This window comes from Rhamphochromis sp. 'chilingali' (assembly GCF_963969265.1).
Source record: "Rhamphochromis sp. 'chilingali' genome assembly, chromosome: 2".
NCBI classification, from domain to species: domain Eukaryota; kingdom Metazoa; phylum Chordata; class Actinopteri; order Cichliformes; family Cichlidae; genus Rhamphochromis; species Rhamphochromis sp. 'chilingali'.
In genome coordinates, this window is record NC_137930.1 from 44,371,666 (window position 1) to 44,397,021 (window position 25,356).

Here is a 25,356-nt window from a genome sequence, read left to right on the forward strand (position 1 = left end):
CTTAAATATACTTTGTTACACTCTACATTCATTCATATTTTAATTGTCCCTATAGATATTGACAGTTAACCATGTCATGTAATGATCAAACCTTTTAATTTAGCCTTTATTTGTTATTAACATTTTAATACATTTTACAAACACAGGCCAACATATTTATTTTTCACAAACAACTTTTTTCCAGAGATCCCCAAAGGACAACTACTGCAGACATGATGTATAGAATTTGATGCTGGAAATTAAACTTATAGTCAGTCTGAATGCACAGTTTTCAGTAGTACATTTTTATGTGTACTGATGTGCTTTCAGTATTTTATTGCTTCTTTTCCTAAAGGAATGGTTTGAAAAATTTCTTCACCACTTGTCATTTTCACTAATAATTTTTTGTAATATATTAGATATTTATTTAATTATAGTAGTAAAAACATTTTAGAATTCATCAGTCAAAAAGCAGTGCACCTTATCCAGTTTATCCTGTTAAATCGGTATAGTGCAGGAAGATATTTTGGTTTGTGTGAGTATTTGGTGGGGGAACAATTGTCTCTGCTTGTCTTTCTGTAAAAGTAGTTTATGATTTAATGATCATATGAAGTGGCAGCTTCCTACTACAAAAGCCATTACACCCGTTAACTATTTCTATTAAGAAGACATTTTTAATAAGTAATATTGAAACTGAATCCAAAGGTCATAATCAATATCTTCATAGCAATGCATTATATACTGATTGCCACAGAAGAGCTTCCATTGTCGTCTCACCTAACTATGTCTTTAGCCAAATATTTTCATCTTGGATTGACTTTGGAACTCATGTCATCATCTTGACTACAGGTGAGAAAATGAGGTAGGGTTTCTGCCACCATACAGATTCTCTCTGAGAAAAACCACCATCTTTTTCCAGGCATCCTCCTGAGCTCGAGAATGTTCCACCGTTTGTCCACCCCACAGACACATCACTGCAAAAACAAAACAGACATCAGGACTCCCCAAAAAACTGCTGTTACCAAAACTGGTACCGCAAGAAATTTACTGATAATTTGCATGTGTAGTCCAGAGTTTTTTTCACAATCATTTTCTTGCCACAAAATTACCTGAACATCAACTTTAAATAACATTCATTTCTCAAACCTGCCAAAATGTGGACCCCTCTGGTCCTCAAAGAACAACTGAGACAGTCTACAACCTTGCAGTGTGAAAGTGAACCTACCCTTCTCTTCTATTTCAACGGTCTTGAAGGTGCTAGATCTGGCATGTGGTGTGTAGGGCGGTTCGATCAAGTGACCTGCATTTGGGTATGACAGGACAGTGAGCAGATGACTGTTCCCCGCTCGTGCCATCATTTCCTTAATCTGGAAAACATGAAAGTAAAACGTTCTTATATTTTTGAAATAGTTTTGTTGTGTCTTTTTTATGTGAAGCCCTTTAGTTGTCACATAATTTATTCTTTACAGACACAAACTTGAAAACATTTTATCTAAAAAAATCATGTTGATACTTACTAGCCAGAGAACTCACAAAATTATGTCTAATGATCTTCAATAAGTTATTACCCATCCCAAATGTAATGCACCAAAAACCTGAGAAATTTCGATTTGAATTTTATAGTTTTGATCCCCTTTACCCCCTATATGCTTTATTTTCTGTTTTATTTAGTAGAATTTTTTCAAATATATTTTTGAGATTTTTGTGAAGTGAAATATTGTTCCAATTGGATGTTGCAGGCAATTATATATTTAACTGACAATCCAGGAACGGGAGGATAACGCAAGTGATGTACCAGTACCGAGTGACTAAACTGCTGGGGGATGGATCTGAAATGCCATAGAAATGCAGCACGTCCTAACCTCTCTACTTTTGGTAAAGGTAATGAAGGAGCAGAGAGTGGCAACCAGCAGGGCTATGACCTCCTTCTGGATAGCAAAGCACTGCCCTCTGGCTATCTTAGGTAGAAAACCATGGCTGTCTACTTAAACTACTTGTGGTTCCATCTGCTATATCTGAGCCAGACACAAGCTCGATGCTATAGGAAGCAGCACTCCGTGTGGTAAAGCTGAACAAAGCCCACAGAAAAACAAGGGTTGGAGCCAGGGGCTACAAAAGCCTCCTCCCTGTTTCTGAAAGATTTCAGGACCAAGCCTCTTCCTGCTACCTCCCTGGGTGGCCAGTGTCCTGGGGGACTCTTGGAGCTGCCCCAGTGTCCCGTGGGGAATCAGCTGTCCTGGGAGACTCTTGGGGGCAAACCCTTCGATGGTTTATAAAATGATGCAGGGTTATCATTTATAGTTCCTGTGTTGGCCATCAGTGATGGCATTAACCACTTTTTTTCCCCAATGGTGACACATCCTCAGCACGGGGAGGTTCAAGCAATGGAAAGCTCCACTTTTCTGACAAGGAAGGGCTATCAGGGAGATGACAATCATCAGGCTATTTTGGCTTACACATGTCTGCAGCATCGCTTGGAGATCTGGGGCATTGCCTAGAACACCTAAGCCTGAACCTCAACTGGAGGTTGACAGGTTGCCCCAGTCTGTGGTTACTACTCTGTTGGGAGTCCGTGCTACATCAACCAGGGCAGTTTGCTGAGGAATGTTCAAAGCAATGCATGCAGATTCTTTTAACCCTCTCAGGCTCAAATTAAACTTAAACTTTTTATTGCTAATGCACAACCAAGTCCTGCAGTGGTACTTCTGAGTAAAAAAACCCTCATAAAATATGTATGTGGGGTAATCAGGTCGTTAGTTTTTAACTGTTGCAAATCTGCAACGCCTGCCTTGAGAGGGTTAATCCCATTTCTAACCTTATTTCAACCACCTTCTTTACATAGGAAGTTGTGACAGGAAACTTACATCCAATGCAGACTCTTGGGATGGCCAGTTCTGATCATCCTCACCTACAACCAGCAGCAGAGGACACTGTAGCTGTCCCACCTGAACAGACAAAAACAGCAGAAGTTTTGTTTTTTTCACCGTTTTCAACTATGGAAGTTTCATGAAATTATGCATGGCTTTCTATCACCTCTTGCTGGCATGGTTCTAAGGGTTTCTGTTGTTCGTTTCTGTTCTGAGTTTTGAATTCTTAGTTATAGATTTCAGCTTTGGATTTTTAGTGAATATTTTTAAGTTTTGCTTTTTCATTGTTGGACAGTTGTAACCACCAGTGGCGTTGTTGTTAGCACTGTTGCCTCACATCAAGAAGGTCCTTAGTTTGATTCCACCATCTAGCCTGGGCCTTTCTATGAGAAGTTTTTCTGGGTACTTCAGCTTCCTCCCATGGTCCAAAGACATGGAAATAGTTGGATTAGGTTAATTGGTTCAAAATTGGCCATAGGCCTGAAGGTAAATGGAAATGGTTGTCTGTCTGTGTTAGCCCTGAGACAGACTGGCGATCTATCCATAGTGTACCCTGTCTCTCATCCTACAGCTGCTGGGGTAGGCCCCAGCACCCTTGCAACACTGAATTGGATAAGTGGAGGAGAATGGATGGTTTTACTGTTTAGTGTTTGAAGTTAAAGTAGTGAGATTCGGGACTGCCTGTCCCTCCTTGGGATTTGAAAGTAGGGCTGATGAGCTTGCAGCATAAGCCATCAGAAAGCAATTTTCATCCATCTATGTTGTACTGCTTGTCTGGATTTGAGTAACGGGGGCAACAGTCTGAGATGAGTCGGTCAGGCCTGAACTCAACCCAGCTACCTCTTCCAGCTCATTTGGAGGACACATTGCGTCTAACTTATTGGGTAAAAAATCAAGTTGATCCATTGGTTTCCTTGATTAATTTGTTGGCACACATTGAGTCATGCCTAAGCCAGCTAAAGAGATGGGATATTCTGGGTCTGCCCGAGGGCCTCCTCCCCTCAGGACATGCCTGAAATATCTCACCTGCGAGGAGTTGTTTTTTTTTTGATGGTTGAAGTTTTATTTATGGTTATATATAGAATGCAGGCTTTGTATATCATGATGTAGCTTCCAACACTCAGATGATCTTATAATCCTCTCTCTCTCTCTCATACACATTGTTGCCTAGGTATTAGATATATAAGGTATATTGAACAATATGATCTTTTTTTTTTTTTCCCCCCAAAATATACAAGTAATCGAAAATAAACAAACGGGTATACTGTCTTTTATATACATATACATACATACTAGGGGTGCAACGATACACAAAATTCACGGTTCGGTTCGGTTCGATCCTTTGGTGTCACGGTTCGATATTTTTTCGATACAAAAAAAATGTTCATGCCTTTTTAATTTGTCATTTATTAAAATTATAAATATATATTTTAACTCAAAAGTACAGTTTTTAAATTTAACCCTAACCCTTGTGCGTGTTTTTTATTTTGACAGCAAATGCGCACCTGCGGACCACTTATGTGCAGCCCTGGTTATTTAGCTCGTCATATTGCAGCCACAGAAATTATTTTGTCCATGAAACCATAAAGCTGCACTTTCTTTTTGCCTTATAGTTTGGAAAAGAGAGTTTATTACAGAGAAATGTCTCTTTCCAAAATAAAAGCTATACTATCCGCTTCTTCTGGGCTATATTCTCAGCAGCATATTAAACATATAAGGAGAATCATGTGCTAACAGCTGTCTAAATGACTCGGCTAAAGTTAGTGGCATGCTTGCTTGTTTTTTTTCTGCTTCCACTTGTCTTTGCACTAGGATGATGTCGGCGTAAATGTGCAGTCATATTCGTTGTGTTCCCACTAGTGCTTTCAGGTTAATCTCGTTGAAATGACCTTAACGCCACAACACGGCAAATCTCCGTTAACGAGCTACCGCCGATCGCCCCGTGCATGGGGCTAGACGGCCAACACGTTAACGAGCTAACTGCGCTAACACACTAGTTCCCACCCATGTAATTGAGCATTGCATGGCACATCCAACATACTGTTTTACTTTAGTCCATGACTCGCTTACCTTCAGGGTCATACGTCACATGAAAACCAAAATAATTCCAAACGCCAGATCTGAATGAGGGTGGGGGAGGTCCATGTTGCAAGGAGAGCTTAACTTCTGTCTCGCTAGCTTGCCCTGCGCTCTTCCTTCTGACGATGCTGTCTGTGTTGAGCGCTCAGTGAATCTGCGTTCGACTACTCCGCCTAGGCTGCACTGTCGAGCCTAGGCGGAGTAGTCGAACGCAGATTCACTGAGCGCTCAACACAGACAGCATCGTCAGAAGGAAAGTTGATAAAATAAATTAAAAATTTTGTATTGTTCGATACATATGCGTACCGAACCGAAAGCACTGTATCGAACGGTTCAATATCGATACGAATATCGTTGCACCCCTAATAAATAAATATATATATATATATATATATATATATATATACACACACACACACACACACACACATATATACAGTGGGGCAAAAAAGTATTTAGTCAGCCACCGATTGTGCAAGTTCCCCCACCTAAAATGATGACAGAGGTCAGTAATTTGCACCAGAGGTACACTTCAACTGTGAGAGACAGAATGTGAAAGAAAAATCCATGAATCCACATGGTAGGATTTGTAAAGAATTTATTCGTAAATTAGGGTGGAAAATAAGTATTTGGTCAATAACAAAAATACAACTCAATACTTTGTAACATAACCTTTGTTGGCAATAACAGAGGTCAAACGTTTACTATAGGTCTTTACCAGGTTTGCACACACAGTAGCTGGTATTTTGGCCCATTCCTCCATGCAGATCTTCTCGAGAGCAGTGATGTTTTGGGGCTGTTGCCGAGCAACACGGACTTTCAACTCCCGCCACAGATTTTCTATGGGGTTGAGGTCTGGAGACTGGCTAGGCCACTCCAGGACTTTCAAATGCTTCTTACGGAGCCACTCCTTTGTTGCCCGGGCGGTGTGTTTTGGATCATTGTCATGTTGGAAGACCCAGCCTCGTTTCATCTTCAAAGTTCTCACTGATGGAAGGTGGTTTTGGCTCAAAATCTCACGATACATGGCCCCATTCATTCTGTCCTTAACACGGATCAGTCGTCCTGTCCCCTTGGCAGAAAAATAGCCCCATGGCATGATGTTTCCACCCCCATGCTTCACAGTAGGTATGGTGTTCTTGGGATGCAACTCAGTATTCTTCTTCCTCCAAACACGACGAGTTGAGTTTATACCAAAAAGTTCTACTTTGGTTTCATCTGACCACATGACATTCTCCCAATCCTCTGCTGTATCATCCATGTGCTCTCTGGCAAACTTCAGACGGGCCTGGACATGCACTGGCTTCAGCAGCGGAACACGTCTGGCACTGCGGGATTTGATTCCCTGCCGTTGTAGTGTGTTACTGATGGTGACCTTTGTTACTTTGGTCCCAGCTCTCTGCAGGTCATTCACCAGGTCCCCCCGTGTGGTTCTGGGATCTTTGCTCACCGTTCTCATGATCATTTTGACCCCACGGGATGAGATCTTGCGTGGAGCCCCAGATCGAGGGAGATTATCAGTGGTCTTGTATGTCTTCCATTTTCTGATGATTGCTCCCACAGTTGATTTTTTCACACCAAGCTGCTTGCCTATTGTAGATTCACTCTTCCCAGTCTGGTGCAGGTCTACAATACTTTTCCTGGTGTCCTTCGAAAGCTCTTTGGTCTTGGCCATGGCGGAGTTTGGAGTCTGACTGTTTGAGGCTGTGGACAGGTGTCTTTTATACAGATGATGAGTTCAAACAGGTGCCATTCATACAGGTAACGAGTGGGGGACAGAAAAGCTTCTTAAAGAAGACGTTACAGGTCTGTGAGAGCCAGAGATTTTCCTTGTTCGAGGTGACCAAATACTTATTTTCCCCCCTAATTTACGAATAAATTCTTTACAAATCCTACCATGTGGATTCATGGATTTTTTTTTCCACATTCTGTCTCTCACAGTTGAAGTGTACCTCTGGTGCAAATTACTGACCTCTGTCATCATTTTAAGTGGGGGAACTTGCACAATCGGTGGCTGACTAAATACTTTTTTGCCCCACTGTAGTTATTGCGTCATTTTTCTTAACATAATTGGTGATACAGGTTACAAGCAAGTCTGGCGCTGAACAGAAATTGTCACGCTATGCTCCTTTGTTTATTGTGCATAAATAGTAAATTGTCCTGACACAATATTGTGCTTCGCTTCTGTTATTATGGTACATTGACAAAAACATATACTTTTATTCACAGGATAAAACAGTTGTTTTGTATCATTAATTGCCCAGTACGATTACAGCATACAATATTATTGTCACTGCTACATTTCTGTGATGCTACCAGAAATTATTTCCATTACTAATTAATTACCATTGAGCTCAAAGGTCCTATTAATAAACTGTTAACGAATGTGTATTTATGAAGACGATTTGTGAGACTGGTAAACTTATGATATGTACGATGGTCTTTACTTTCTACACGGTGCATTTCAAGGTCCTGTACCCATCCGTCGGTAAACTGTACCTGGGCTTGTCTGTGAAGGTTCTCAGTCATCCAGGTCATCGTAGTCAAAGGAGCTTGCAAAGAAAAGCGTCTGGACTTCTTTAAGTTGCTTGAAGACGTTTCACCTCTCATCCGAGAAGCTTCTTCAGTTCTAAGGTCAAATGGTCACATCAAGAACTCCACCGACTTCACCGACAAGGTCCAGAAACTTACCCTGGATCCAGATGAAACCATGGTGTCCTTTGATGTAGTCTCTCTCTTCACCTGCATACCCACCACGGAGGCCGTGGAGACTGTCAGAAAACGACTACAAGAAGACAGCTCCTTGGAGGACAGGACCAACTTCACACCCGATCAGATCTGCACACTGTTAGACCTCTGCCTCACCACTACATATTTCAAGTACAACGAAGGCTTTTACAGACAAAAACATGGCTGTGCCATGGGCTCCCCCGTGTCACCTATTGTAGCCAACCTTTACATGGAGGAAGTGGAAAGGAAGGCTCTTGGCTCTTTCAAAGGAAGAGTACCCAGCCACTGGTACAGATATGTGGACGACACCTGGGTCAAAATCAAGACACAAGAAGTGGAATCCTTCACTGCGCACATTAACGCTGTGGATAAGAATATCCAGTTCACCAGGGAAGACACAAAGGACAACTGCCTGCCTTTCCTGGACTGCGCTGTGCACATTGAAGAGAACGGCAAACTCAACATCGAAGTTTACCGGAAGCCCACACACACGGACCAGTACCTCCTCTTTGACTCCCATCACCCTTTGGAACACAAACTTGGAGTAATCCGGACCCTACACTACTGGGCAGAACATGTTCCCTCTAAGCCTGAAGGGAAAAAGAAGGAACACACACATGTAAAGGAAGCACTCAAAACATGCGGCTATCCTAAATGGGCGTTCTTAAAGTCAGCAAAGAGGCACAGAAAAGAAGATCAGACACCAGCGAGGGAGGACAGACGCAACAACATTGTCATCCCGTATGTAGCCGGCGTATCAGAGAAACTCAGGAGAGTTTTCTCCAAGCATGACATCCCAGTGTATTTCAGACCCAGCAACACGCTCAGACAGAAACTGGTTCACCCGAAAGACAAAACTCCAAAACACAAACTTAACAATGTGGTGTATGCTGTACAGGGCAGCGAGGAATGCTCAGACCTCTACATTGGAGAGACCAAACAGCCACTTCACAAGCGCATGGCACAACACAGAAGAGCCACCTCCACAGGACAAGACTCAGCAGTCCATCTGCATCTTAAGGATAAAGGACACTCTTTCGAGGATGCCAATGTTCACATTTTGGACAGAGAGGACAGATGGTTTGAAAGAGGAGTGAAAGAAGCCATCTATGTCCACTGTGAGCGACCATCTTTGAACAGAGGCGGGGGTTTACGACACCAACTCTCTACCATCTATAATCCAGTTTTGAGATCCCTTCCCAGACGCCTTAACGCCCACTCACATCCTGGGCCATCTGACCTCAGGAATTCGCATGATAAGGTGGGGCCAGGTTTCACAATGAACACACCCGAAACTCTGGCTGATTGGGACCCACGCCCAGTTTCCCACCTTGGCTCAGGCGATTAGAGGATCATCAGGGGGTCCTTTTGTCCCTCTGTGGGGGGTCACTCCCACTAGGTTTATATCTGGGACTCTCCACCATTTGACCTTAGAACTGAAGAAGCTTCTCGGATGAGAGGTGAAACGTCTTCAAGCAACTTAAAGAAGTCCAGACGCTTTTCTTTGCAAGCTCCTTTGACTGTACCTGGGCTTGTTGCAGTGACCTGAAGTTACTAAACTTCACGAGTGTATGCACTCACTCCAAGAAGCGTATAATTATAAATATGAGCGTGGTGAAAGTTGGGCAGCACGCCAACGTATTTTGTCCCTCTGTGTGCTCGTAAGGGTCTGACCCTTTCACTGGTTTGATTTTTTCCTAGTATCTTTTCTTTGACTTTTCATCAAGTCTGTCTTTGTACGGACCGGCATTGTTCTCCTTCGTTTTGTACATTCCTTTTTGGGGGGCAAAGAAAAAGCAAGAATTTATTGGAATCGAAGAATGAACGTTTTGCGGTGCTGCAAATGCTTGGATTGTTTTGCCACGAGTTCCCGGCATGCAATGCGCGAAAGTCACGTGGTCTGTCAATCTCTATAAACCATCATCTCTTATAATGAATTTCATTCAAAATACTATTATAGAAAAACATTCTCATGGGTCCCATCAAAGTATATCAGCAATAAAGCTAATAAACATTATCCAAAGTTACTCAAATATATTTACAAAACTCATTTAACCACAGGTGTTGCGCAACAGATTCAATAATCTCATAGGCCGTTTTGGCATTTCATCAGAAGTAACAAAAAACATCCAAAACGGACAAAACTACAAAAATCAAATCACTCGTTCAACTCTAGATACGTTAAGTCAACATTCGGTCATAATGGAATAAACAAAAACAATATTCAATAAATAAAACTAATAATTGCACTTACTGTCGGTAGCCTAGCATTAGCTTACCGGCGTTTTAGGATGTGCGATCGCGGCTCCGCATTTTCATTGATTGTGACAAAACAAAACAAACAAATAACTCACCGTTGAGTCGATTGTGAGGTGGTGTAAAGATGAATGAATCGGCCGGGTTATTGCACGCTGTCAACTGGTCTGTAGTGTAAAATTTGTCGATATCTCACAAGTACGCCAACCACAGGGACAACAGCAGCCAGAGGAGCAGGGACATGCAGCTGATTGACCCGGAACTTCTACAGGGTTCATTCCCGCCACAATAAAGGGACTGGCAGTTAGTAGGGACAGAAGTTACCGTGGTTACACATGCACCAAGGTTTGACAAAGTTCAGCAATATGAACAAGTTCAACAAAGATCGAAGCGGGAGGCACGAAGGGCAAACTGCATGTTCAGTCCTAAGCAGCAGCCACTGAGTGAAGGACCTCCAGCCTTTTGTAGCCACAGGTGGGCACGATCAGCCACTGATTGCCTCTTGGAGCATCACGGGATCCCCGGGCAGCCAATCGTCCGTGTGGTCTGGCGCACTTCATTCTGCATAAGAGAGGGTTGGCACGGGTCTCCCAGTAACTAATCACACACAAGTCATGGCACACATGGATTTGCATGAACACCAAAAAGGCAGTCTCACTCCCTCCAAGGCCCAGGGCCGTAACACCCCTCCCCTTAAAATACAAGACCATGTTTTGTATACACAGATTTCATTATTTGTGACAGACAACAAAACAAGTCATACTCGCAACCGGGAGAGGTCATCAACTAGTACTTTATCAGTATGTTTTGGGGGGTTTTTTGGGGTTTTTTTGTAAATGCCAAATCTCTGCTCTGAATTGTTTTCTTGCAGCAGCGGGGCCCATCGCATGAGGCATTTATTGCGGCTAAACATCCAGGCAAGAAATACAAGAGGATTAGGAACAGTGTACTCTACATTGGGTAATGTGCCGGACCCCAAGTACACATGGAAGTGCTGAAGAGCTAGCAACAGAGCCAATGTCTCCTTTTCAATGATGGAGCAATTTACCTGATGCTTTTTAAACTTGCGGGAGAAGTAACAAATGGGGTGGTCCAATCCCTGCAAGTCTTTTTGCAACAGTACTGCTTTAGCCCCAACAGCACTGGCGTCAATTTCTAACTTGCATGGTTGTATCAAGTCGGGAGCAGTTAACACAGAAGTGTGGCATAAGAGGGATTTTGTACTTTCAAGGTACCCAAGTAAAAATAAGCGAGTAAAATAAGTAAGATAAGTACTTTATCACTTATTCTGAGGTGTCTCTTGAGAGAAGCCTCATCATAAGTGCGTTTCATTTTTCTTTGTGAAATGACAATGAGCCACTTATCCAGAGCATTGGCCTGACCCCAGTCCACACTTCCTGCACCAAGTGGGTACCATTGACACATTAGCACATTTTGTTCTATGGAACAGGCTTGTTGCTCATGGCTGGCTTGCTCAGCACTTACCACACGCTTAAAACATGGCTTTAATGATTTGCCAGCTATCTGAGCTGTCGACAGGTTTTCTCGGGTCAAAGGCAGTGGAATATCTTTTTCAGATGGACCAGGCTCCTCAGGGTTCACAAAGTCTGGTGGAGACAAAACATTGTTTTGTTCAGATAACGCGACACCCTCCTCAGAAAATGAGGTCCTCAACACAGAATCAGCGAGGGTAACGTAACCGTCTTTACGGGCTTGGGCATGAGTAACCACACAGGCTGGGTACAGCTTTGGGGTCACAGAAATCTCTGGGGCATCAGAACTGAGGGGCTTATCCAGCACCTCTAGACTAGGACGCACTAATCCGCCCACAATATCATTTCCTAGCAACATGGCAACCCCCTCTATGGGTAAGGTTGGGCATACTGCGACGGGGAAAAATCCCGTAACGAGTTCTGATTTGATATAGACTTTGTGAACTGGTTTAGGAGCATAACCCATCTCTATTCCACGCAGCACAACATTAAATCAGCATGCACTGTCTGCTGAGAAAGGTAAAGCACTAGAAAGGATTAAGGTCTGAGACCCTCCGGTGTCTCTCAGTATGCGCACCGACTTTAGATCAGTAGATCTATCAGTTAGTGATACAAAACCATCAAAGATAAATGGGTCAAAACAAGGGTCTGGCACTTTACCACCACAATCAAGCACCTCAGGATGGAATGCTGCTTTGACAAAGGCAACACCTTTGGGTTGCTGAGAATTCACTGTTTTGCGTTTTAGGGCCAAACAGTCCGCAATGACATGTCCCGGTTTATGACAGTAGAAACACTCTCGACTCTCTTTAGAGCCTAAGGGTTTAACAGTGTGAGCCTGCTGCGCGGCACTAAACTGTGACTTCTCTTTAACCAGAAAATAGGACTTATGGGTGAGCACATACTCGTCTGCGAGAACTCCTGCAGTTGCTAAAGTGGTTACTTTCTGCTCATTCAGGTATAACACTATACTCTCTGGAAGACACTTTTTAAAGTCTTCCAGCAACATCAATTCATGCAATGAATCATAATCACTGGCTTTTGACGCAGAGCACCACTTGTCAAAGAGGATACCTTTTTCCCTGGCAAACTCCACATACGTTTGGGAGGGAAGTTTCCTCTGTAGCCGAAATTTCTGCCTGTATGCTTCTGGAACCAATTCATATGCTTGCAACACAGCTGATTTAACACAAGAATACTTCAAACTGTCTTTTAAGGGAAGCGCAACTACCACCTCTTGGGCTTTTCCAGTCAGTTTACACTGTAATAAAAGGGGCCAGATCTCACTAGGCCACCGCAAAGCACCAGCAATGCGCTGAAATGCTGCAAAATAAGAATCCACCTCAGCCTCTTTAAATGCAGGCACTAAAGAAATGCACTTACTAATGTCATAAGGAGTAGTAGACACGGGGGCAGAACCTGGACCATCAGCGGAGACAGATGAGGCTCGTGGCTGAGACTCCAGCTCCAGCTTACGCAGCCTCATTGTCTTATCTGCCTCTATTTCCAGCTTTCTGATCTCAAGCTGTAATTGAGCTCGCCTGGCTTGAGCCTTCTCCTCGGCCTCCAACTGGAGCCGTGCCAAGCGCATCTTTAGCCGGGCCCCGTCCCGTGCTTCTGAGCTTCCAGAGGAAAGGGGATCATAGCGAGGGAGCGTGCGCGGCGTCTTCCCCCGCTCATCTCCCACACTGTCATGACCCGTACCATCTTTATGGTCCCCCTCAAATGAGGAAGTTTGACTAGGCTCACCAGAGACCATAGGCACTTCAGGCAGATCAGGGACTTGCATTAAACCAGCCTCCACCAACTCGTCTACTACCCGCTTTTTCAAGTCACTCTTACGGAGTGTTTTAGAGACCTGTAGCTTAAGGTGTTCTGCAATTTGCAGCAATTCGCATTTGCGGCAGCTCTCAAGGAGCACAACAGATGGAGCTTTCAAAAAATCCTCTAAACAAAATGTTATGTTACAACCCCCTCTGCTAGGCGTCAGGGAAGGAGTAACATACATGAGCCCGCAACACAAGTAAAGAAAAAGGTTTTAATTACAAACTTTAAACAGAAAACCGACAGGGCTGTTCAACAGACCACTGGGCAAACAATTATTACATAAAGAAAGAACAGTCAAGAGTAAAAGTTAAAGGTTAACTAAGGCAAGCTGGCAGCACACAAAATAAAAGCTAGGGGTTAACTAAGGCAAGCCAGCATCACAAAATTCTACTCACAGCCAGCTAGCAGCTCAAAACTCTAATCAGGCTGAGTTCAAAGCATGCACCAAGGTTTGACAAAGTTCAGCAATATGAACAAGTTCAACAAAGATCGACGCGGGAGGCACGAAGGGCAAACTGCATGTTCAGTCCTAAGCAGCAGCCACTGAGTGAAGGACCTCCAGCCTTTTGTAGCCACAGGTGGGCACGATCAGCCACTGATTGCCTCTTGGAGCATCACGGGATCCCCGGGCAGCCAATCGTCCGTGTGGTCTGGCACACTTCATTCTGCATAAGAGAGGGTTGGCACGGGTCTCCCAGTAACCAATCACACACAAGTCATGGCACACATGGATTTGCATGAACACCAAAAAGGCAGTCTCACTCCCTCCAAGGCCCAGGGCCGTAACATTCATTCATTAAGTCTGGCAGTCATCAGGCCTGGGTATGGTTAGTTAATTCATGATTTACCAAGGTGTGCAATTACCTTTTCACATAGGGCCAGGTAGGTTTGGATAGCCTTAATAAATGAAATAACCTTTTAAAAACTCAATTTCATATTTTCCCAGGTTATCCTTGCTATATAAAAATTAATTTTATCATCTGAAACATTAAGTCTGACAAATTTGCAAAAAATAAATAAATAAATACAAAAATAAAAGAAATTGGGAAATGGACAAATACTATTTCATAGCACCTTAGCTTTGTGTCACCCTCACCTCTTGTGCTTTTGACTAATGTCGACTTTGGACTTTTGGCTCTCTGTTGGTTATTTATTTACACAAATCCAACCTTCCTTTTATCTTCCAACCCCTCTTATCTAAAAAAAAAAAAATCTTGAAACAATAATTGTAAAACAGCTACATGATTATCTGCAAAGGAATGGTTTACTGCAGAATTTGAGTCAGGGTTCAGAATTTATCAAAGTACAGAAATAGTAGTAGTGAAGGTTATAAATAATTTTTTATGGCCTCTAACAGTGGACTCATCTCTGCAGCATTTGTCACTGTTAACCATAACATTATATTACACAGATCACTGCATGCTGTAGGTATTAAAACTAGTATGCAGCACTGGGTTGAATCACATCTGTCTAACTAGGGTTGCCAACCGTCCCTTAAAAAAACGGAATAGTCCCGTATTTCGAAACAAAAGTACACGTCCCGTATTGAGCTAATAAGGGACGCACTTTGTCCCGTAATACAGTGATAATCAAAAGTAGTCTATAACTTTTAATGGAATTAACGCTTTGTTGGAAAACATAATTCTCAGCCTCTCTCCTGCTTTGTGACCAATGAGCTGACAGCACACTTATGACAATTCGAGTATGACAATTCAGATTACCGCTCATCTCATTGGTCGAGGAAAGGTCGCTTACGGAGAAAATACCGGAAGACAACAGATGACCACAACAAGAAGCATGGCCAACAGGGAAACAAACGCCGACACTGCGGTGCAAGTCTCGGATGACAGTACACCTAAAGCTGGGCAGACACTGTGCGATTTTCAAACTGCACGATTGACTCGCAGGGGTTAGAAGTTGGTAGGTCACGATGCAGGTCTCACACTATACGGCCCGATGCTCTGATGCGACCTGAGTGCTCACACTGTGCCTCCATAAAATGAAGGTTATAACAGAAAATCTGTCGCTCGCTCCCCCTCTCTTTCACTCACACAGACACGCACACCACCACCATCAACTTTGCTAAATTGCTAATGAAAAACACTGATCAGGCAGCTGTGATTGAGCAGCAGTGTAGATCCAACTATTTTCACGGTTGTTGTGGTCGTGATAATTTTGTGATGCCACATCGAAAAGGCTCGGATGAGCTTTCCAAAGTTCTACAAGTTGTGCCTCCATCGCTTGTGTCCAGATCACACGCTGCACTGCCGTGCTGCTCCGTCTTTTTCACCGACGTTTACATGTTTGCGCGTGAGCAGTGTGAGCAGCTGCGGTGACACCCTCACGAGCGATTGATGATCGGGAGCTGCTCGAGGTGTTAATCGCTTCTCGTTACCCCACGTATACTAAACGATGCACAATGAAGGCCAAAATTGGGCAGATCACCAAATCGGTCGCATGACTCAAAAATCGGCTCAAAATGGGCCAAAAATCGCACAGTGTAAGCGCAGCATTAGAGCAGCATTAGAGCAGCAATGTTTGTTCCCCTCAGAGAAAGAAAAATAGGCTGCAAAAGTACAGGGAGGAATGGGAAAAGGAAAACACCTGGCTGGAAAAGTGCACGATAACACCTATAAAGCGCACTGCACTGTGTGCCGGCGCACTTTTTCCATAGGCATGCTTCTAATGGTGGGCACATGAAGAACATGAGGGGCGTGAAAGCTCGGGGAACCTTTAACCAATTTCTTGTCCACCAGGCCACGGCAGAAGCAGATATGGCATGTAAACATTGGTTTGTTTTTTTAAAACCCTCTGGTTAAGGTTAATATGGGCATGTGCAGTGAATATCAGCGCTATGTGGCCAGAAGTGTGATAATTTATTTTGTGTAATAAACAACTGCAAGGATAGATGATTACAACAAATAGATGACTAATACATAAAAGTAATACATAGATGAATAATGATGATGAGTTAAGATGCGTAATCATGGGAACAAGCGGGTTTACAAACAGGAGCAGCTGATTAGCATTAGAAAAGCTGAAATAATACCTCAACTGAAGCCAATTGTACTAAATGCACTATATGTGCACTGTTACAAGAATGATTTTGTTCTATTGTTTTCTATTAATTTATATAATTTTAAGTTAAGCAGGACAGAGTTCTTTTAAAGAAAGATTTACTTATATTCTCAAAAGTTAAGCATGACAGGCTTCTGTTTAAGAAAGAGGCCTGTTTTACTGTGTTAATGTTGTCATTTTGAGCTAAAAATAAATGGCTGAATGATCATTTGTTTCCCATATGGTCATATCACAAAGAATATGCATCTGCTTAAATCAAATTCAAGTCAAATGGTTAAAAAATTATTTCACACACAAAAAAAAGAGCTACCACACTGGGAAGGGTGAAGACAACTGGGTTGCCCGGCCCTGGCCACGAGGTGTCCCTTATTTATTTTTCAGGGAGTTGGCAACCCTATGTCTAACAGACTTCAATTTGTTCATGTAAATGGGGATTCTTCTTGACACACTAAGGTCACTGCTGGCTCTAAAGGAAATGTGTTCATCTGCTTCAGAGGTTAGGGTGGATATGGAAAGATGTATCTTTGTGCAGCGTGCGTGTGTAGGCCTGGGTCTGAGGCGCTCAGCACTGTTAATTAAGTAAACTGCAGAAATGTCTTAAATACATAAAAACTGGGATTACCTCTAATTTCCTGCTTTTAAAGTCAGATTGTCATGGGTCACTGACCCAGTGTTGTGTATTTATGGAGTGTTGATTCTTGTTACTCGTTATTATTTTGATCTCAAGGAGTGATTTATTTTTCCTAGTCTCTATTGGTATTGTTTAGTTTCCTTGTTCTTATGAATTCTCTGTTAGTATTATTTATCTCTTGTGTAATTCATATGACTTTAGGTTGTTTAGCTTTCTTTAGCGTTCCCCTCCTGTTCTTCAGTCTCTCTTTTTTTAGGATCTCCTTTTCTAATTCAGTCTTGTTGTCTTGGCTTACTTGTGGTTCCTAGTCTTTATCTCTGTGTTCTGTCTTCAGCATGCCTGTGCTTGGTTACTGTGGCGGAGGTGTGGTCCCGGGCGCAGCTGCAGGGGAGGAGTGGTGCAGTGAGCTCAACGGGGCGGTGCTGGAGACGCAGGTGAGAACAGCTGATGGCGTTTGGACTGATCATGGTTTCCTTCCCTTTTATAGTGAGACGGGAGAGGAGCGGAGGGGAGACTGGAAATCAGCTGAGACCGGAGCTGTCAGACTGTGGTCGGTCATAACAAATGAAAACTATAAATAAACGTGGCATCTGGCGACAAACAACTGTGCGTGTGTGTACATGTGTGAAGTGCATTTCACAGTTACCTTTAGTCTCCCCAGCCCGTAATGTTGCCCTTTGTATATCTGGTGCTCCCACTCTCTGTTTCTCTCTCTCTCTCTCGCTGTCTCCCTATGTATCTGTCTCTCCCCTCTTTCTCTTGGCCTTGTCATGTGTTTGTTATTCTCTTCTGGCGTCATGTTTGTGTGTCTTGAGTCTAGGTCTTTGTCTCTGTATTTGACTTATTTCGTGTCTTATTTTGACAGCCATCGTCTCGTGTGCATTGTGTTCAGGTTTTTTTGTCTCGTTATTACTAGTTTGCTCCAGCTGTGTTCCCATGTGTCTCCAATTCTCCTAATCATCCTCTTTGTTTATACTGTGCTAGTCTTCCACTGTGCTTTGTCAGAGTGTATTGTTATGTTCATGCTTTTGTCCTGGTCCCTGGTCTTAGTTTCCTAGTGTTTCACTGCTTGAGTTAGTTTAATCAGCTTGGAACCACTTCCAATTTGGATGCAGGAGACAGACCGCTCCCTCTACTTTTAAGGTTAGGTGTAAAACATTCTTTTTTGACAAATATTATAGTTAGGGTTGAATCTGATGACCTTGAATCCTCGCTTAGTTACCCTGCAATAGACCTAGACCTGCAAGGGCCTTCCCATGACTCAATGAGTATTCTTCTTCACTCACATCTTTTCACACTCTGTGTTTATACACTGCTCTCCATTTAACCATTAGTTATTATTAATCACTGGCTCTCTTCCACAGTATGTCTTTTTTCCTGTCTCCTCACCCACAACCCGTTGCGTTGGCTACCCCTCCCTGAGCCTGGTTCTTATGGAGTTTTTTTTCCTGTTAAAAGGGGAGTTTTCTTTTCCCAACATTCTCTGCATTATAAGGTCTTTAAAATACAATATAAAATACCCGGATGCAACTGTTGTTGTGATTTGCTGCCAATTGAATTGAACAAATGTGATTTGTATCAATAGATAATATAATGCATACCACTTGTTAACTCAGGACAGTGGATGCTTTTAATCTTTTAATACTAAAAGCTGAGCTGAATTATGCATATAGCAAGTCTTGCTCGTGCAGAGGGTGTTGCTATGTAGGAAATGTAAATTACAAAAGTAGAATGAAGCAAGCACAACTACACAACATGAAAGTCACTCATAGTCTAGGAGGTCACAACACATCCTATCACAACCACAACCAAAAAGGAACATGATAAATCTGAACACCAACTCCTTTCAAAGGCATTAATTACATGAAAACAAAGCATCAACTTTTCTAAATGCTGTTTGTGACAGGTGAGACCTGAGTCTGGGAACCCTGGTCTTTGCCCCTTTCATAAGCTCAGGTGGCTTATTCAGACAGGCCGCTAAAGGCCCTACTTGACAGTTTTCCACAAGTTATATGCATGCGCCCTCACACTAACATAGCTGTATCGCTAGCGATCACGTAGCACATCATTATATACCACCTAGCCCAACTTCAGTAACCCTACAAACGTCACTGCTGTTTAGTTTCCCGTCTTCATTTATGTTGGAAGTGATAGCAAAGCAGTACGTTTGAATTTTCTCAGAAATCTCTCAGTCAGAACATGCTATATCATGCTTAGGTAACTAGCGAAACTAGCGAGCTAACTTCCGCTAGCTTCCTGCTAACTTCTAACTCCGTTAAATGTAATAAATTCTGTTTTCATGGATGCCTGGATGTTCAACTTCATAGTTACACCTGGTAAAGCAGCAATGCTGATCGTTTTATTAAAGATGAAAGAATTTAGACAGTTTTTAACTCTCAGTGATGCTGTGTGTTCGTTTGACTTTGGGACCTGAAGGGGACGGAGTTTCGGATCCAGATTACTCCCAGATTTACGAGCACCTTAGTCCGACAAATACGGCAATAACGACGGCCCGCTTGTATGTTCTACAAAAAAATGTGCTTTGTTGTGTATCTGATGGACAAACACCAAACCAGTTCCACATCACTGAACTTGCACCATTTTTACAAACCAATTCTGGTTCATCCGTTTCACTCAACAATCGGCCATGTGCGTATGAAAACAAAGGCACTGCGCATGCGCGTTTTATCCATATTCTATCGCGGTATTTCATTTTCTTACCGTTGCCTAACATTGTACCGGTATTACCGTGAACGGTATAATATGGCCCAGCCCTAGTTGTGAAAGAAATAAAGTGAAGCGATGATGAGTTTATCTTACTGCATCCTACCTCAGCAGCAGGAATAATTACGGGGTTGGTGTGAATGGCTACATTAGATGAATCCAAAGGTGACTTTTAATGCACAAAATATAAGCATGGATTTATTGTCTCTCGTGTGTAAGGGCTTTAAGACAGAAATATGCTTTAGCTGGTGGTACCCACATTGACTTTGAGTGAAGGGTCGGTGGGGATGGGCAACAGCAGATCTCGCCAGATCACCTCGTTCTTTTCACTGAAGCGAGTCTTTTCACCATTTCTGATGGGACAAAAAATTAAAAGGGAAAGTTAAAAAGGATTATTCTAACATCTTTCAATATATTAGATTTCCAATTTGGCTTTAACTAAAAAGTAACTGACAACACGTAAACTTACTTCTGAAAGAATCTCAATATTTCTTCCACAGATCCATCAACTGGCTGCACATGACTCCCACTGATACAGACTGCAGCACTGAGCTGGAAAAAAAACACATAAAATACACAGATGTTATCAACTGACAAAAAGACCTGATTAGGAATAAGATGGGTAGACAAGAATATTCTAAGAAATGATGAAGTTGCAATTTGCCAAAACCAGTGACTTTAAAAACACAGCCAGTGGTCAACCTATTTCTTCATCCTGACCATGCATTGTTGCTGAAAATAGACTGATGTTGATTTTCCAGCTCCAGTGTCACTATAAAAATATGTCTTACTTTTATAACTTCAGAGTAAACAGCCATCTTGAGGGTGATACTGGTGCCAAAGGAAAGACCTATCATGGCGATCTTGCTGCCGCAGACCTGAGGATGTTGCTGCAGGACTCTGTAGGCTGTCTGTAGGTGGAAAAATATATCAGACAACAGGTAACACCAAAACCAGGACTTTCATTTTGATCTTTGAGGTTAGATAAACAAATTCTTCAAGAGGATTTTTAGGGCCAGGAAGTGTCAAACCCAATTCCTCAAAACATAAAAGGTACCAACATAATTACTAGGCAAAACACAAAATCTTGTACAAAAGTCAAAAGATATAAACTAAAACTGAGAATGACAGAAACCATAGTCCATGGTATATCATCTATATTTTAAAAATCATGCAGGGACCATGCATGCCATAACACCTGAACAACAAATTTTAATTGATTTTAAACGTTTTAAACTAAAACAACTTCAACACTTTTCATTCTCGTTTCTGTGGTCTGATTAAAGACGTGTGTGAAAGAGAATGACACTTTGAGACAGTTTTTCATGGGGCTAGTTACCTATAAACACACACACAGCATAGTGACAGCAGCTTCAAGGGCAGTTTGCATTTCAGTATTTGAAATTAAAGAAACTGAAGATCTTTTAAGGCATACATGATTTGAGATGATCAGATGTCCCATTTCTTTGTGGCATCTCGTGACATCACCCAAATGTTTTATTCAGTCTTAATCAACCTGACATGAATCATGGTGCATCTAAAAGCCCAGAGCTTTGTAGCATTCAAAGTATTTCAGGCTGTAAACTGTCTCGCTGTCATTCTAACTTCATCTGGTTTACATTATACAGAGATTTCTGAGCTGTTTTCATACATCAGAAAGGTTAAGAGAATTTAACCAAGGACAAAGATAGTGCTTGGGTAGGAAATGCTGGAGGCAGGATGCTGTTGCATGCATGTAATCAGACATTGCAGAGACTTTGTTTGAGGAAAGTGGCATTAAAGATCATTTAATATCAGATCCAAAATGCATGACTACTTCATTTTTACCACAGACTCTATGAAAACCGATTTTATTCACTGATGTACGCAACAGTATCAAGAAGTCTAAGTGTATTAAAACATACCTTGTTTTCCATGATCCATATGGTGATTCATCTGGTTGCAAAAAGACATGTATGGAAGTCTGTGGAATGGACCTGAAATCCTTCAGTCTATGACATCAGTAAACATTCTTGTTTGGCTTTTGGCTTAATTGCTTGTTTCAAGTCTTTTTGAAGACAATATAATTTTGTAAACTACAGTCTTCATTGGAGTCAAAAAGAAGGATAACTCAGGTGGAAGCCCAGGGTGGTCAACATTGCTATAGAGGTGAAAGAGACTAGCTGAACCCATCTCCTTTTTTTTTTAACGTTGTTTCCTTGTAACCAAAACATTAACTTTGTTAGATGTACCTCAAAATACTGGTTGTCCACCATCTTTCCAGTTTCCATGGTGATTTTAGCGGTCAGGTAGTCGATGGCCATACTAGCGAATCCATGAGAGGCCAAGAGCGCTGCACGGTACTCCACCAACTGCCCTCCACCCCCCCATAGATCCAGCAGGCCAGGAAAAGGTCCAGGACCTTAAGACAAGTTAACAAACATGTGCTGATTTAATTTACACCCACAGGATATCTCACTGTGGACCTTCTTCAGGACTTACCCGAGGGCAGAAAAAGGGCTGCGGTGAGTCCACCTTCTGTAACTGGAATCCTACGCACACCAGGTGCCATATACCAGCGCTCCACCGCCACACCAGAGAGTGGCACCAGATCTGCGAAGCCCTCTGTCTGGTGACCCTGGTAAACAGAAATTGTGACCTCCATGGGAGTCTGGATGTTCTTCTTTCGCATCCTGAGGAGAGATGGGAGAATTATCTATGGTGCCAATACTGGATTCTGCGTTGGTGTCATCTCCACAAAAAGACTACCTCAGTCCAGATTTGCTGCCTGGAATTGGTCTGAAGCTCCACAGTAGACCCATCTGTTCGACTCCGGAATATGTCCCACCTATACTGGGATCCTCTGAAACTAAAAAAAGTCAAATAAAACACAATCTTTTAGATACGTGCACATAGGGGTGGGCGGTATAAATGGTATATGGTAGAAGCGATATGAATTTGGCCAACGGTAGAGATTTTGACTATACCTCGGTCGTTGTGTCCTTGGGCAAGACACCTCACCTACCGCCTACTGGTGTTGGCCAGAAGGGCCGATGGCGCGATATGGCAGCCTCTTCTGTCAGTCTGCCCCAGGGCAGCAGTGGCTACAACTGTAGCTTGCCTCCACCAGTGTGTGAATGTGTGTGTGAATGGATGGATGACTGGGTGTGTAAAGCGCTTTGGGGTCCCTAGGGGGGACTAGTAAAAGCGCTATACAAATACAGACCATTTACCATTTTATACCGCTCTACCGCGATAGCGCATGTTGATGGTATCATCAATCTGCGCCTGTCTTGGTCGAAAGCATTGCAGCGGCTGCAAGCAATATCATCTGCAACTTTTGCCGGGCGACAGTAATAGCCAAGAGATAAAGCACCTTTTGTTGACGACAGTTATGTAATTAACTTTTTAATTACCTCATTACATTATGTTATTTCTGTCATCTATAATCCCAAATTTGGGGGTAGCTTTCATGGCTACCATTTTTTTCTGATAATAAGGCGCACCGGATTGTAAGGCACATTATGTGAAACATAACAGTCAGATAAGTCAAATTTTACTCAACTCATTCTTCTTGCTTCCTCTCCCCCCAAACACACACACACACACACACACACACACACCTGCCCTCTCACATCATCCATAAGTGACTGAGACAGGACTCTCTTCTAGATACTCTAAACCCACCGGCACAATGTACATTTCAAATTCCTTTAATTTTAAATATGTTCATATTGTCTATTTTGTAAAATAGTCAGATTGTCTATTCTTATTTAATTCACTTAATGTACAGAATTCACCTGCTTGCTGCATACATGCTACTACTGCACATTCACCTATTGTATATATTATATATAATGTCTTTCTACATCTTTCTACATTTTCTTCTCTTAGTTTTCTAGGTCTCAGTACTGAACAATGTACCATTGATGGTCCCTGTGGTATCAGCAGTGTAGTGACCAAACGCTTCCCAGCTGTGTCCATCTTCACACTGGTGCAGGGCACGGATGGTCAGTTGGGAACCAGGCAGGGCATTCTGGACGAGGACAATGAATTTCTCATCCATGAGCCCTCTGGATGGCTGAACCGACAGCTTCACACAACACTGCTTCCTGTCCATCCTGAACTAAATACACAAACATATTACTTGACTTGGATTTGGAATTGAATCACTCAAGCATTATATGCATTTGTATTAAATACAGTTCCGATCAAAAGTTTAAGACTACTTGAAAAATGGCAAAAAAAAATCATATTTTGCATGGTTGGATCTGAACAAGTTTCAACATGAAAACAAGAAGAAATGGGAGTGAAAGAAAACATTTTTGGGGCATGCAATTTATTGAAAACAACATTTAAACTAAAACAGCTATTTTACAGCTGATCAAAAGTTTAAGACCACACCTCCAAAAAACGGACTGGACCTTTAACATGACTGACACCTCTACTGTAGAATGTGGTCAATAACAAGAACAACTGTTACATTTTGTTTTTCCTTTTTGCAATTATTCAGTGTCATTACTGTGCTTCACTGATCTACACTGTATACCTTAAAATGCCAAAACATTTGAAATTTTTGGGCAAGTCATTAAAATACTAGTTTTTGCTGGCGACCTGTCTGGAACCTATATTAATTTTATTACACATGTATTGGAAAAAATATAATACTAAATGAAATATAGTGACCTGAATGTAAGTGATATAACAGACCCTGATAGTAGTCTAGCACATCAGTGGAAAAACACATTTAAGTCTCAATGACAGCTGCATAAACATTGTAGCGAATGTGGAACATTTCTTACCTTTATTTGTTAAATCACGTGAACAACTTCCTGTTAGCAGCAGACCTTTGAGCTGGTGTCTTCGGGTTTGTTGCTTCTCCGTCGATTTTTGGTCTGCAAGTTCCCTATAAGGGTCTTAAACTTACCGAAGAATCTAGCTTTAAAAGTTGAGTCAACAAAACTGCGAACTCAAAGCTTCCACACAAGCTGCGTGAAAGGGAGCTACAGTCTCCTCCTACAGGGACGTGCTCACTAGTGATGCGCGAATCATGAACGAATCGTTCAATACTCGAGAATGACTTTACTGACTCATGAATCATGATTCATGAATCATGATTCACAAGCCCAACTGACTCACTGACTTATCCCTGTTGCTGTTAGCAGAAATGTATCTAGCTTATAATTAAAATTGTGGAGAAAAAGACAACATCCAGTATCGTAACAAAAAAATTTCTGCTCTGAACTGGAAGAAAAAACCCTGAGTAGAAGCTCACATCAAGAAAATAGCTCCTCGGTTCACAGTAGCATCGCTCTGCTAAGATGCTAACAGCACTTTGAGCTACTCACTCCCTCCCTCCTGTGCTGAATCATAGAGCGAACGAATCACTCAGGACTCACTAACGCCCTCCCTCCTGTGCTGAATCGTAAGCGTAAGCGAATCACTCAGGACTCGCTCACCCTCTCCCTCCTGTGTTGAATCATAAAGCGAACGAATCACTCACTCACTCACCCCCTCCCTCCTGGCTCACAGCTTCTTCTTTTTCTTGGTTGTCAACCAATGTTGATTGATTGATTGATTGGTAATTTTATTTCAACATGTGAACAATATACAAGTACATTTAGAAAAGAAATGAGAGAAAAAAATATATACTATACAAATTACATACAAAAAAACATTCTGATTAATTTACATGTTGAAAGGGAGTGGGAAG

The 25,356-nt window shown here is 42.2% G+C and overlaps 1 protein-coding gene across 2 annotated transcripts; it reads right to left on the reverse strand.

Moving 5' to 3' along the window:
* Positions 1-88: 88 nt before the first annotated feature.
* On the reverse strand, positions 89-24,661 carry LOC308386617 (peroxisomal succinyl-coenzyme A thioesterase-like). Of its 2 annotated transcripts, XM_080866279.1 has the most exons (11): positions 24,446-24,661; positions 23,568-23,769; positions 22,413-22,512; positions 22,146-22,336; positions 21,896-22,065; positions 20,456-20,575; positions 20,134-20,216; positions 19,924-20,017; positions 2,844-2,924; positions 1,205-1,346; positions 89-953 (listed from the first exon to the last, which is right to left on the reverse strand). In XM_080866279.1, the coding sequence occupies exons 2-11, from the start codon at positions 23,761-23,763 to the stop codon at positions 823-825; spliced, it is 1,308 nt and encodes a 435-aa protein (XP_080722405.1). In that variant the 5' UTR covers positions 23,764-23,769; positions 24,446-24,661; the 3' UTR covers positions 89-822. The 2 variants fall into 2 exon arrangements, 1 of the variants encoding a protein (XP_080722405.1); XR_013969827.1 differs by lacking the exons at positions 89-953; positions 1,205-1,346; positions 19,924-20,017; ... (5 more) ...; positions 23,568-23,769; positions 24,446-24,661 and adding exons at positions 10,010-13,896; positions 17,236-17,399.
* Between the last annotated feature and the right edge of the window lie 695 nt (positions 24,662-25,356).

What these genes read in the sequence shown, in the direction of transcription:
- LOC308386617 (XM_080866279.1), bottom strand. Translation starts at nt 23,763, where the DNA reads ATGGACAGGAAGCAGTGTTGTGTGAAGCTGTCGGTTCAGCCATCCAGA. An exon ending in TACCACAGGGACCATCAATG is followed by an intron (nt 22,513 to 23,567) that starts GTACATTGTTCA and finishes GACTTTTTTTAG; the next exon opens with TTTCAGAGGATCCCAGTATA. An exon ending in ATATTGAGATTCTTTCAGAA is followed by an intron (nt 20,018 to 20,133) that starts GTAAGTTTACGT and finishes TTGTCCCATCAG; the next exon opens with AAATGGTGAAAAGACTCGCT.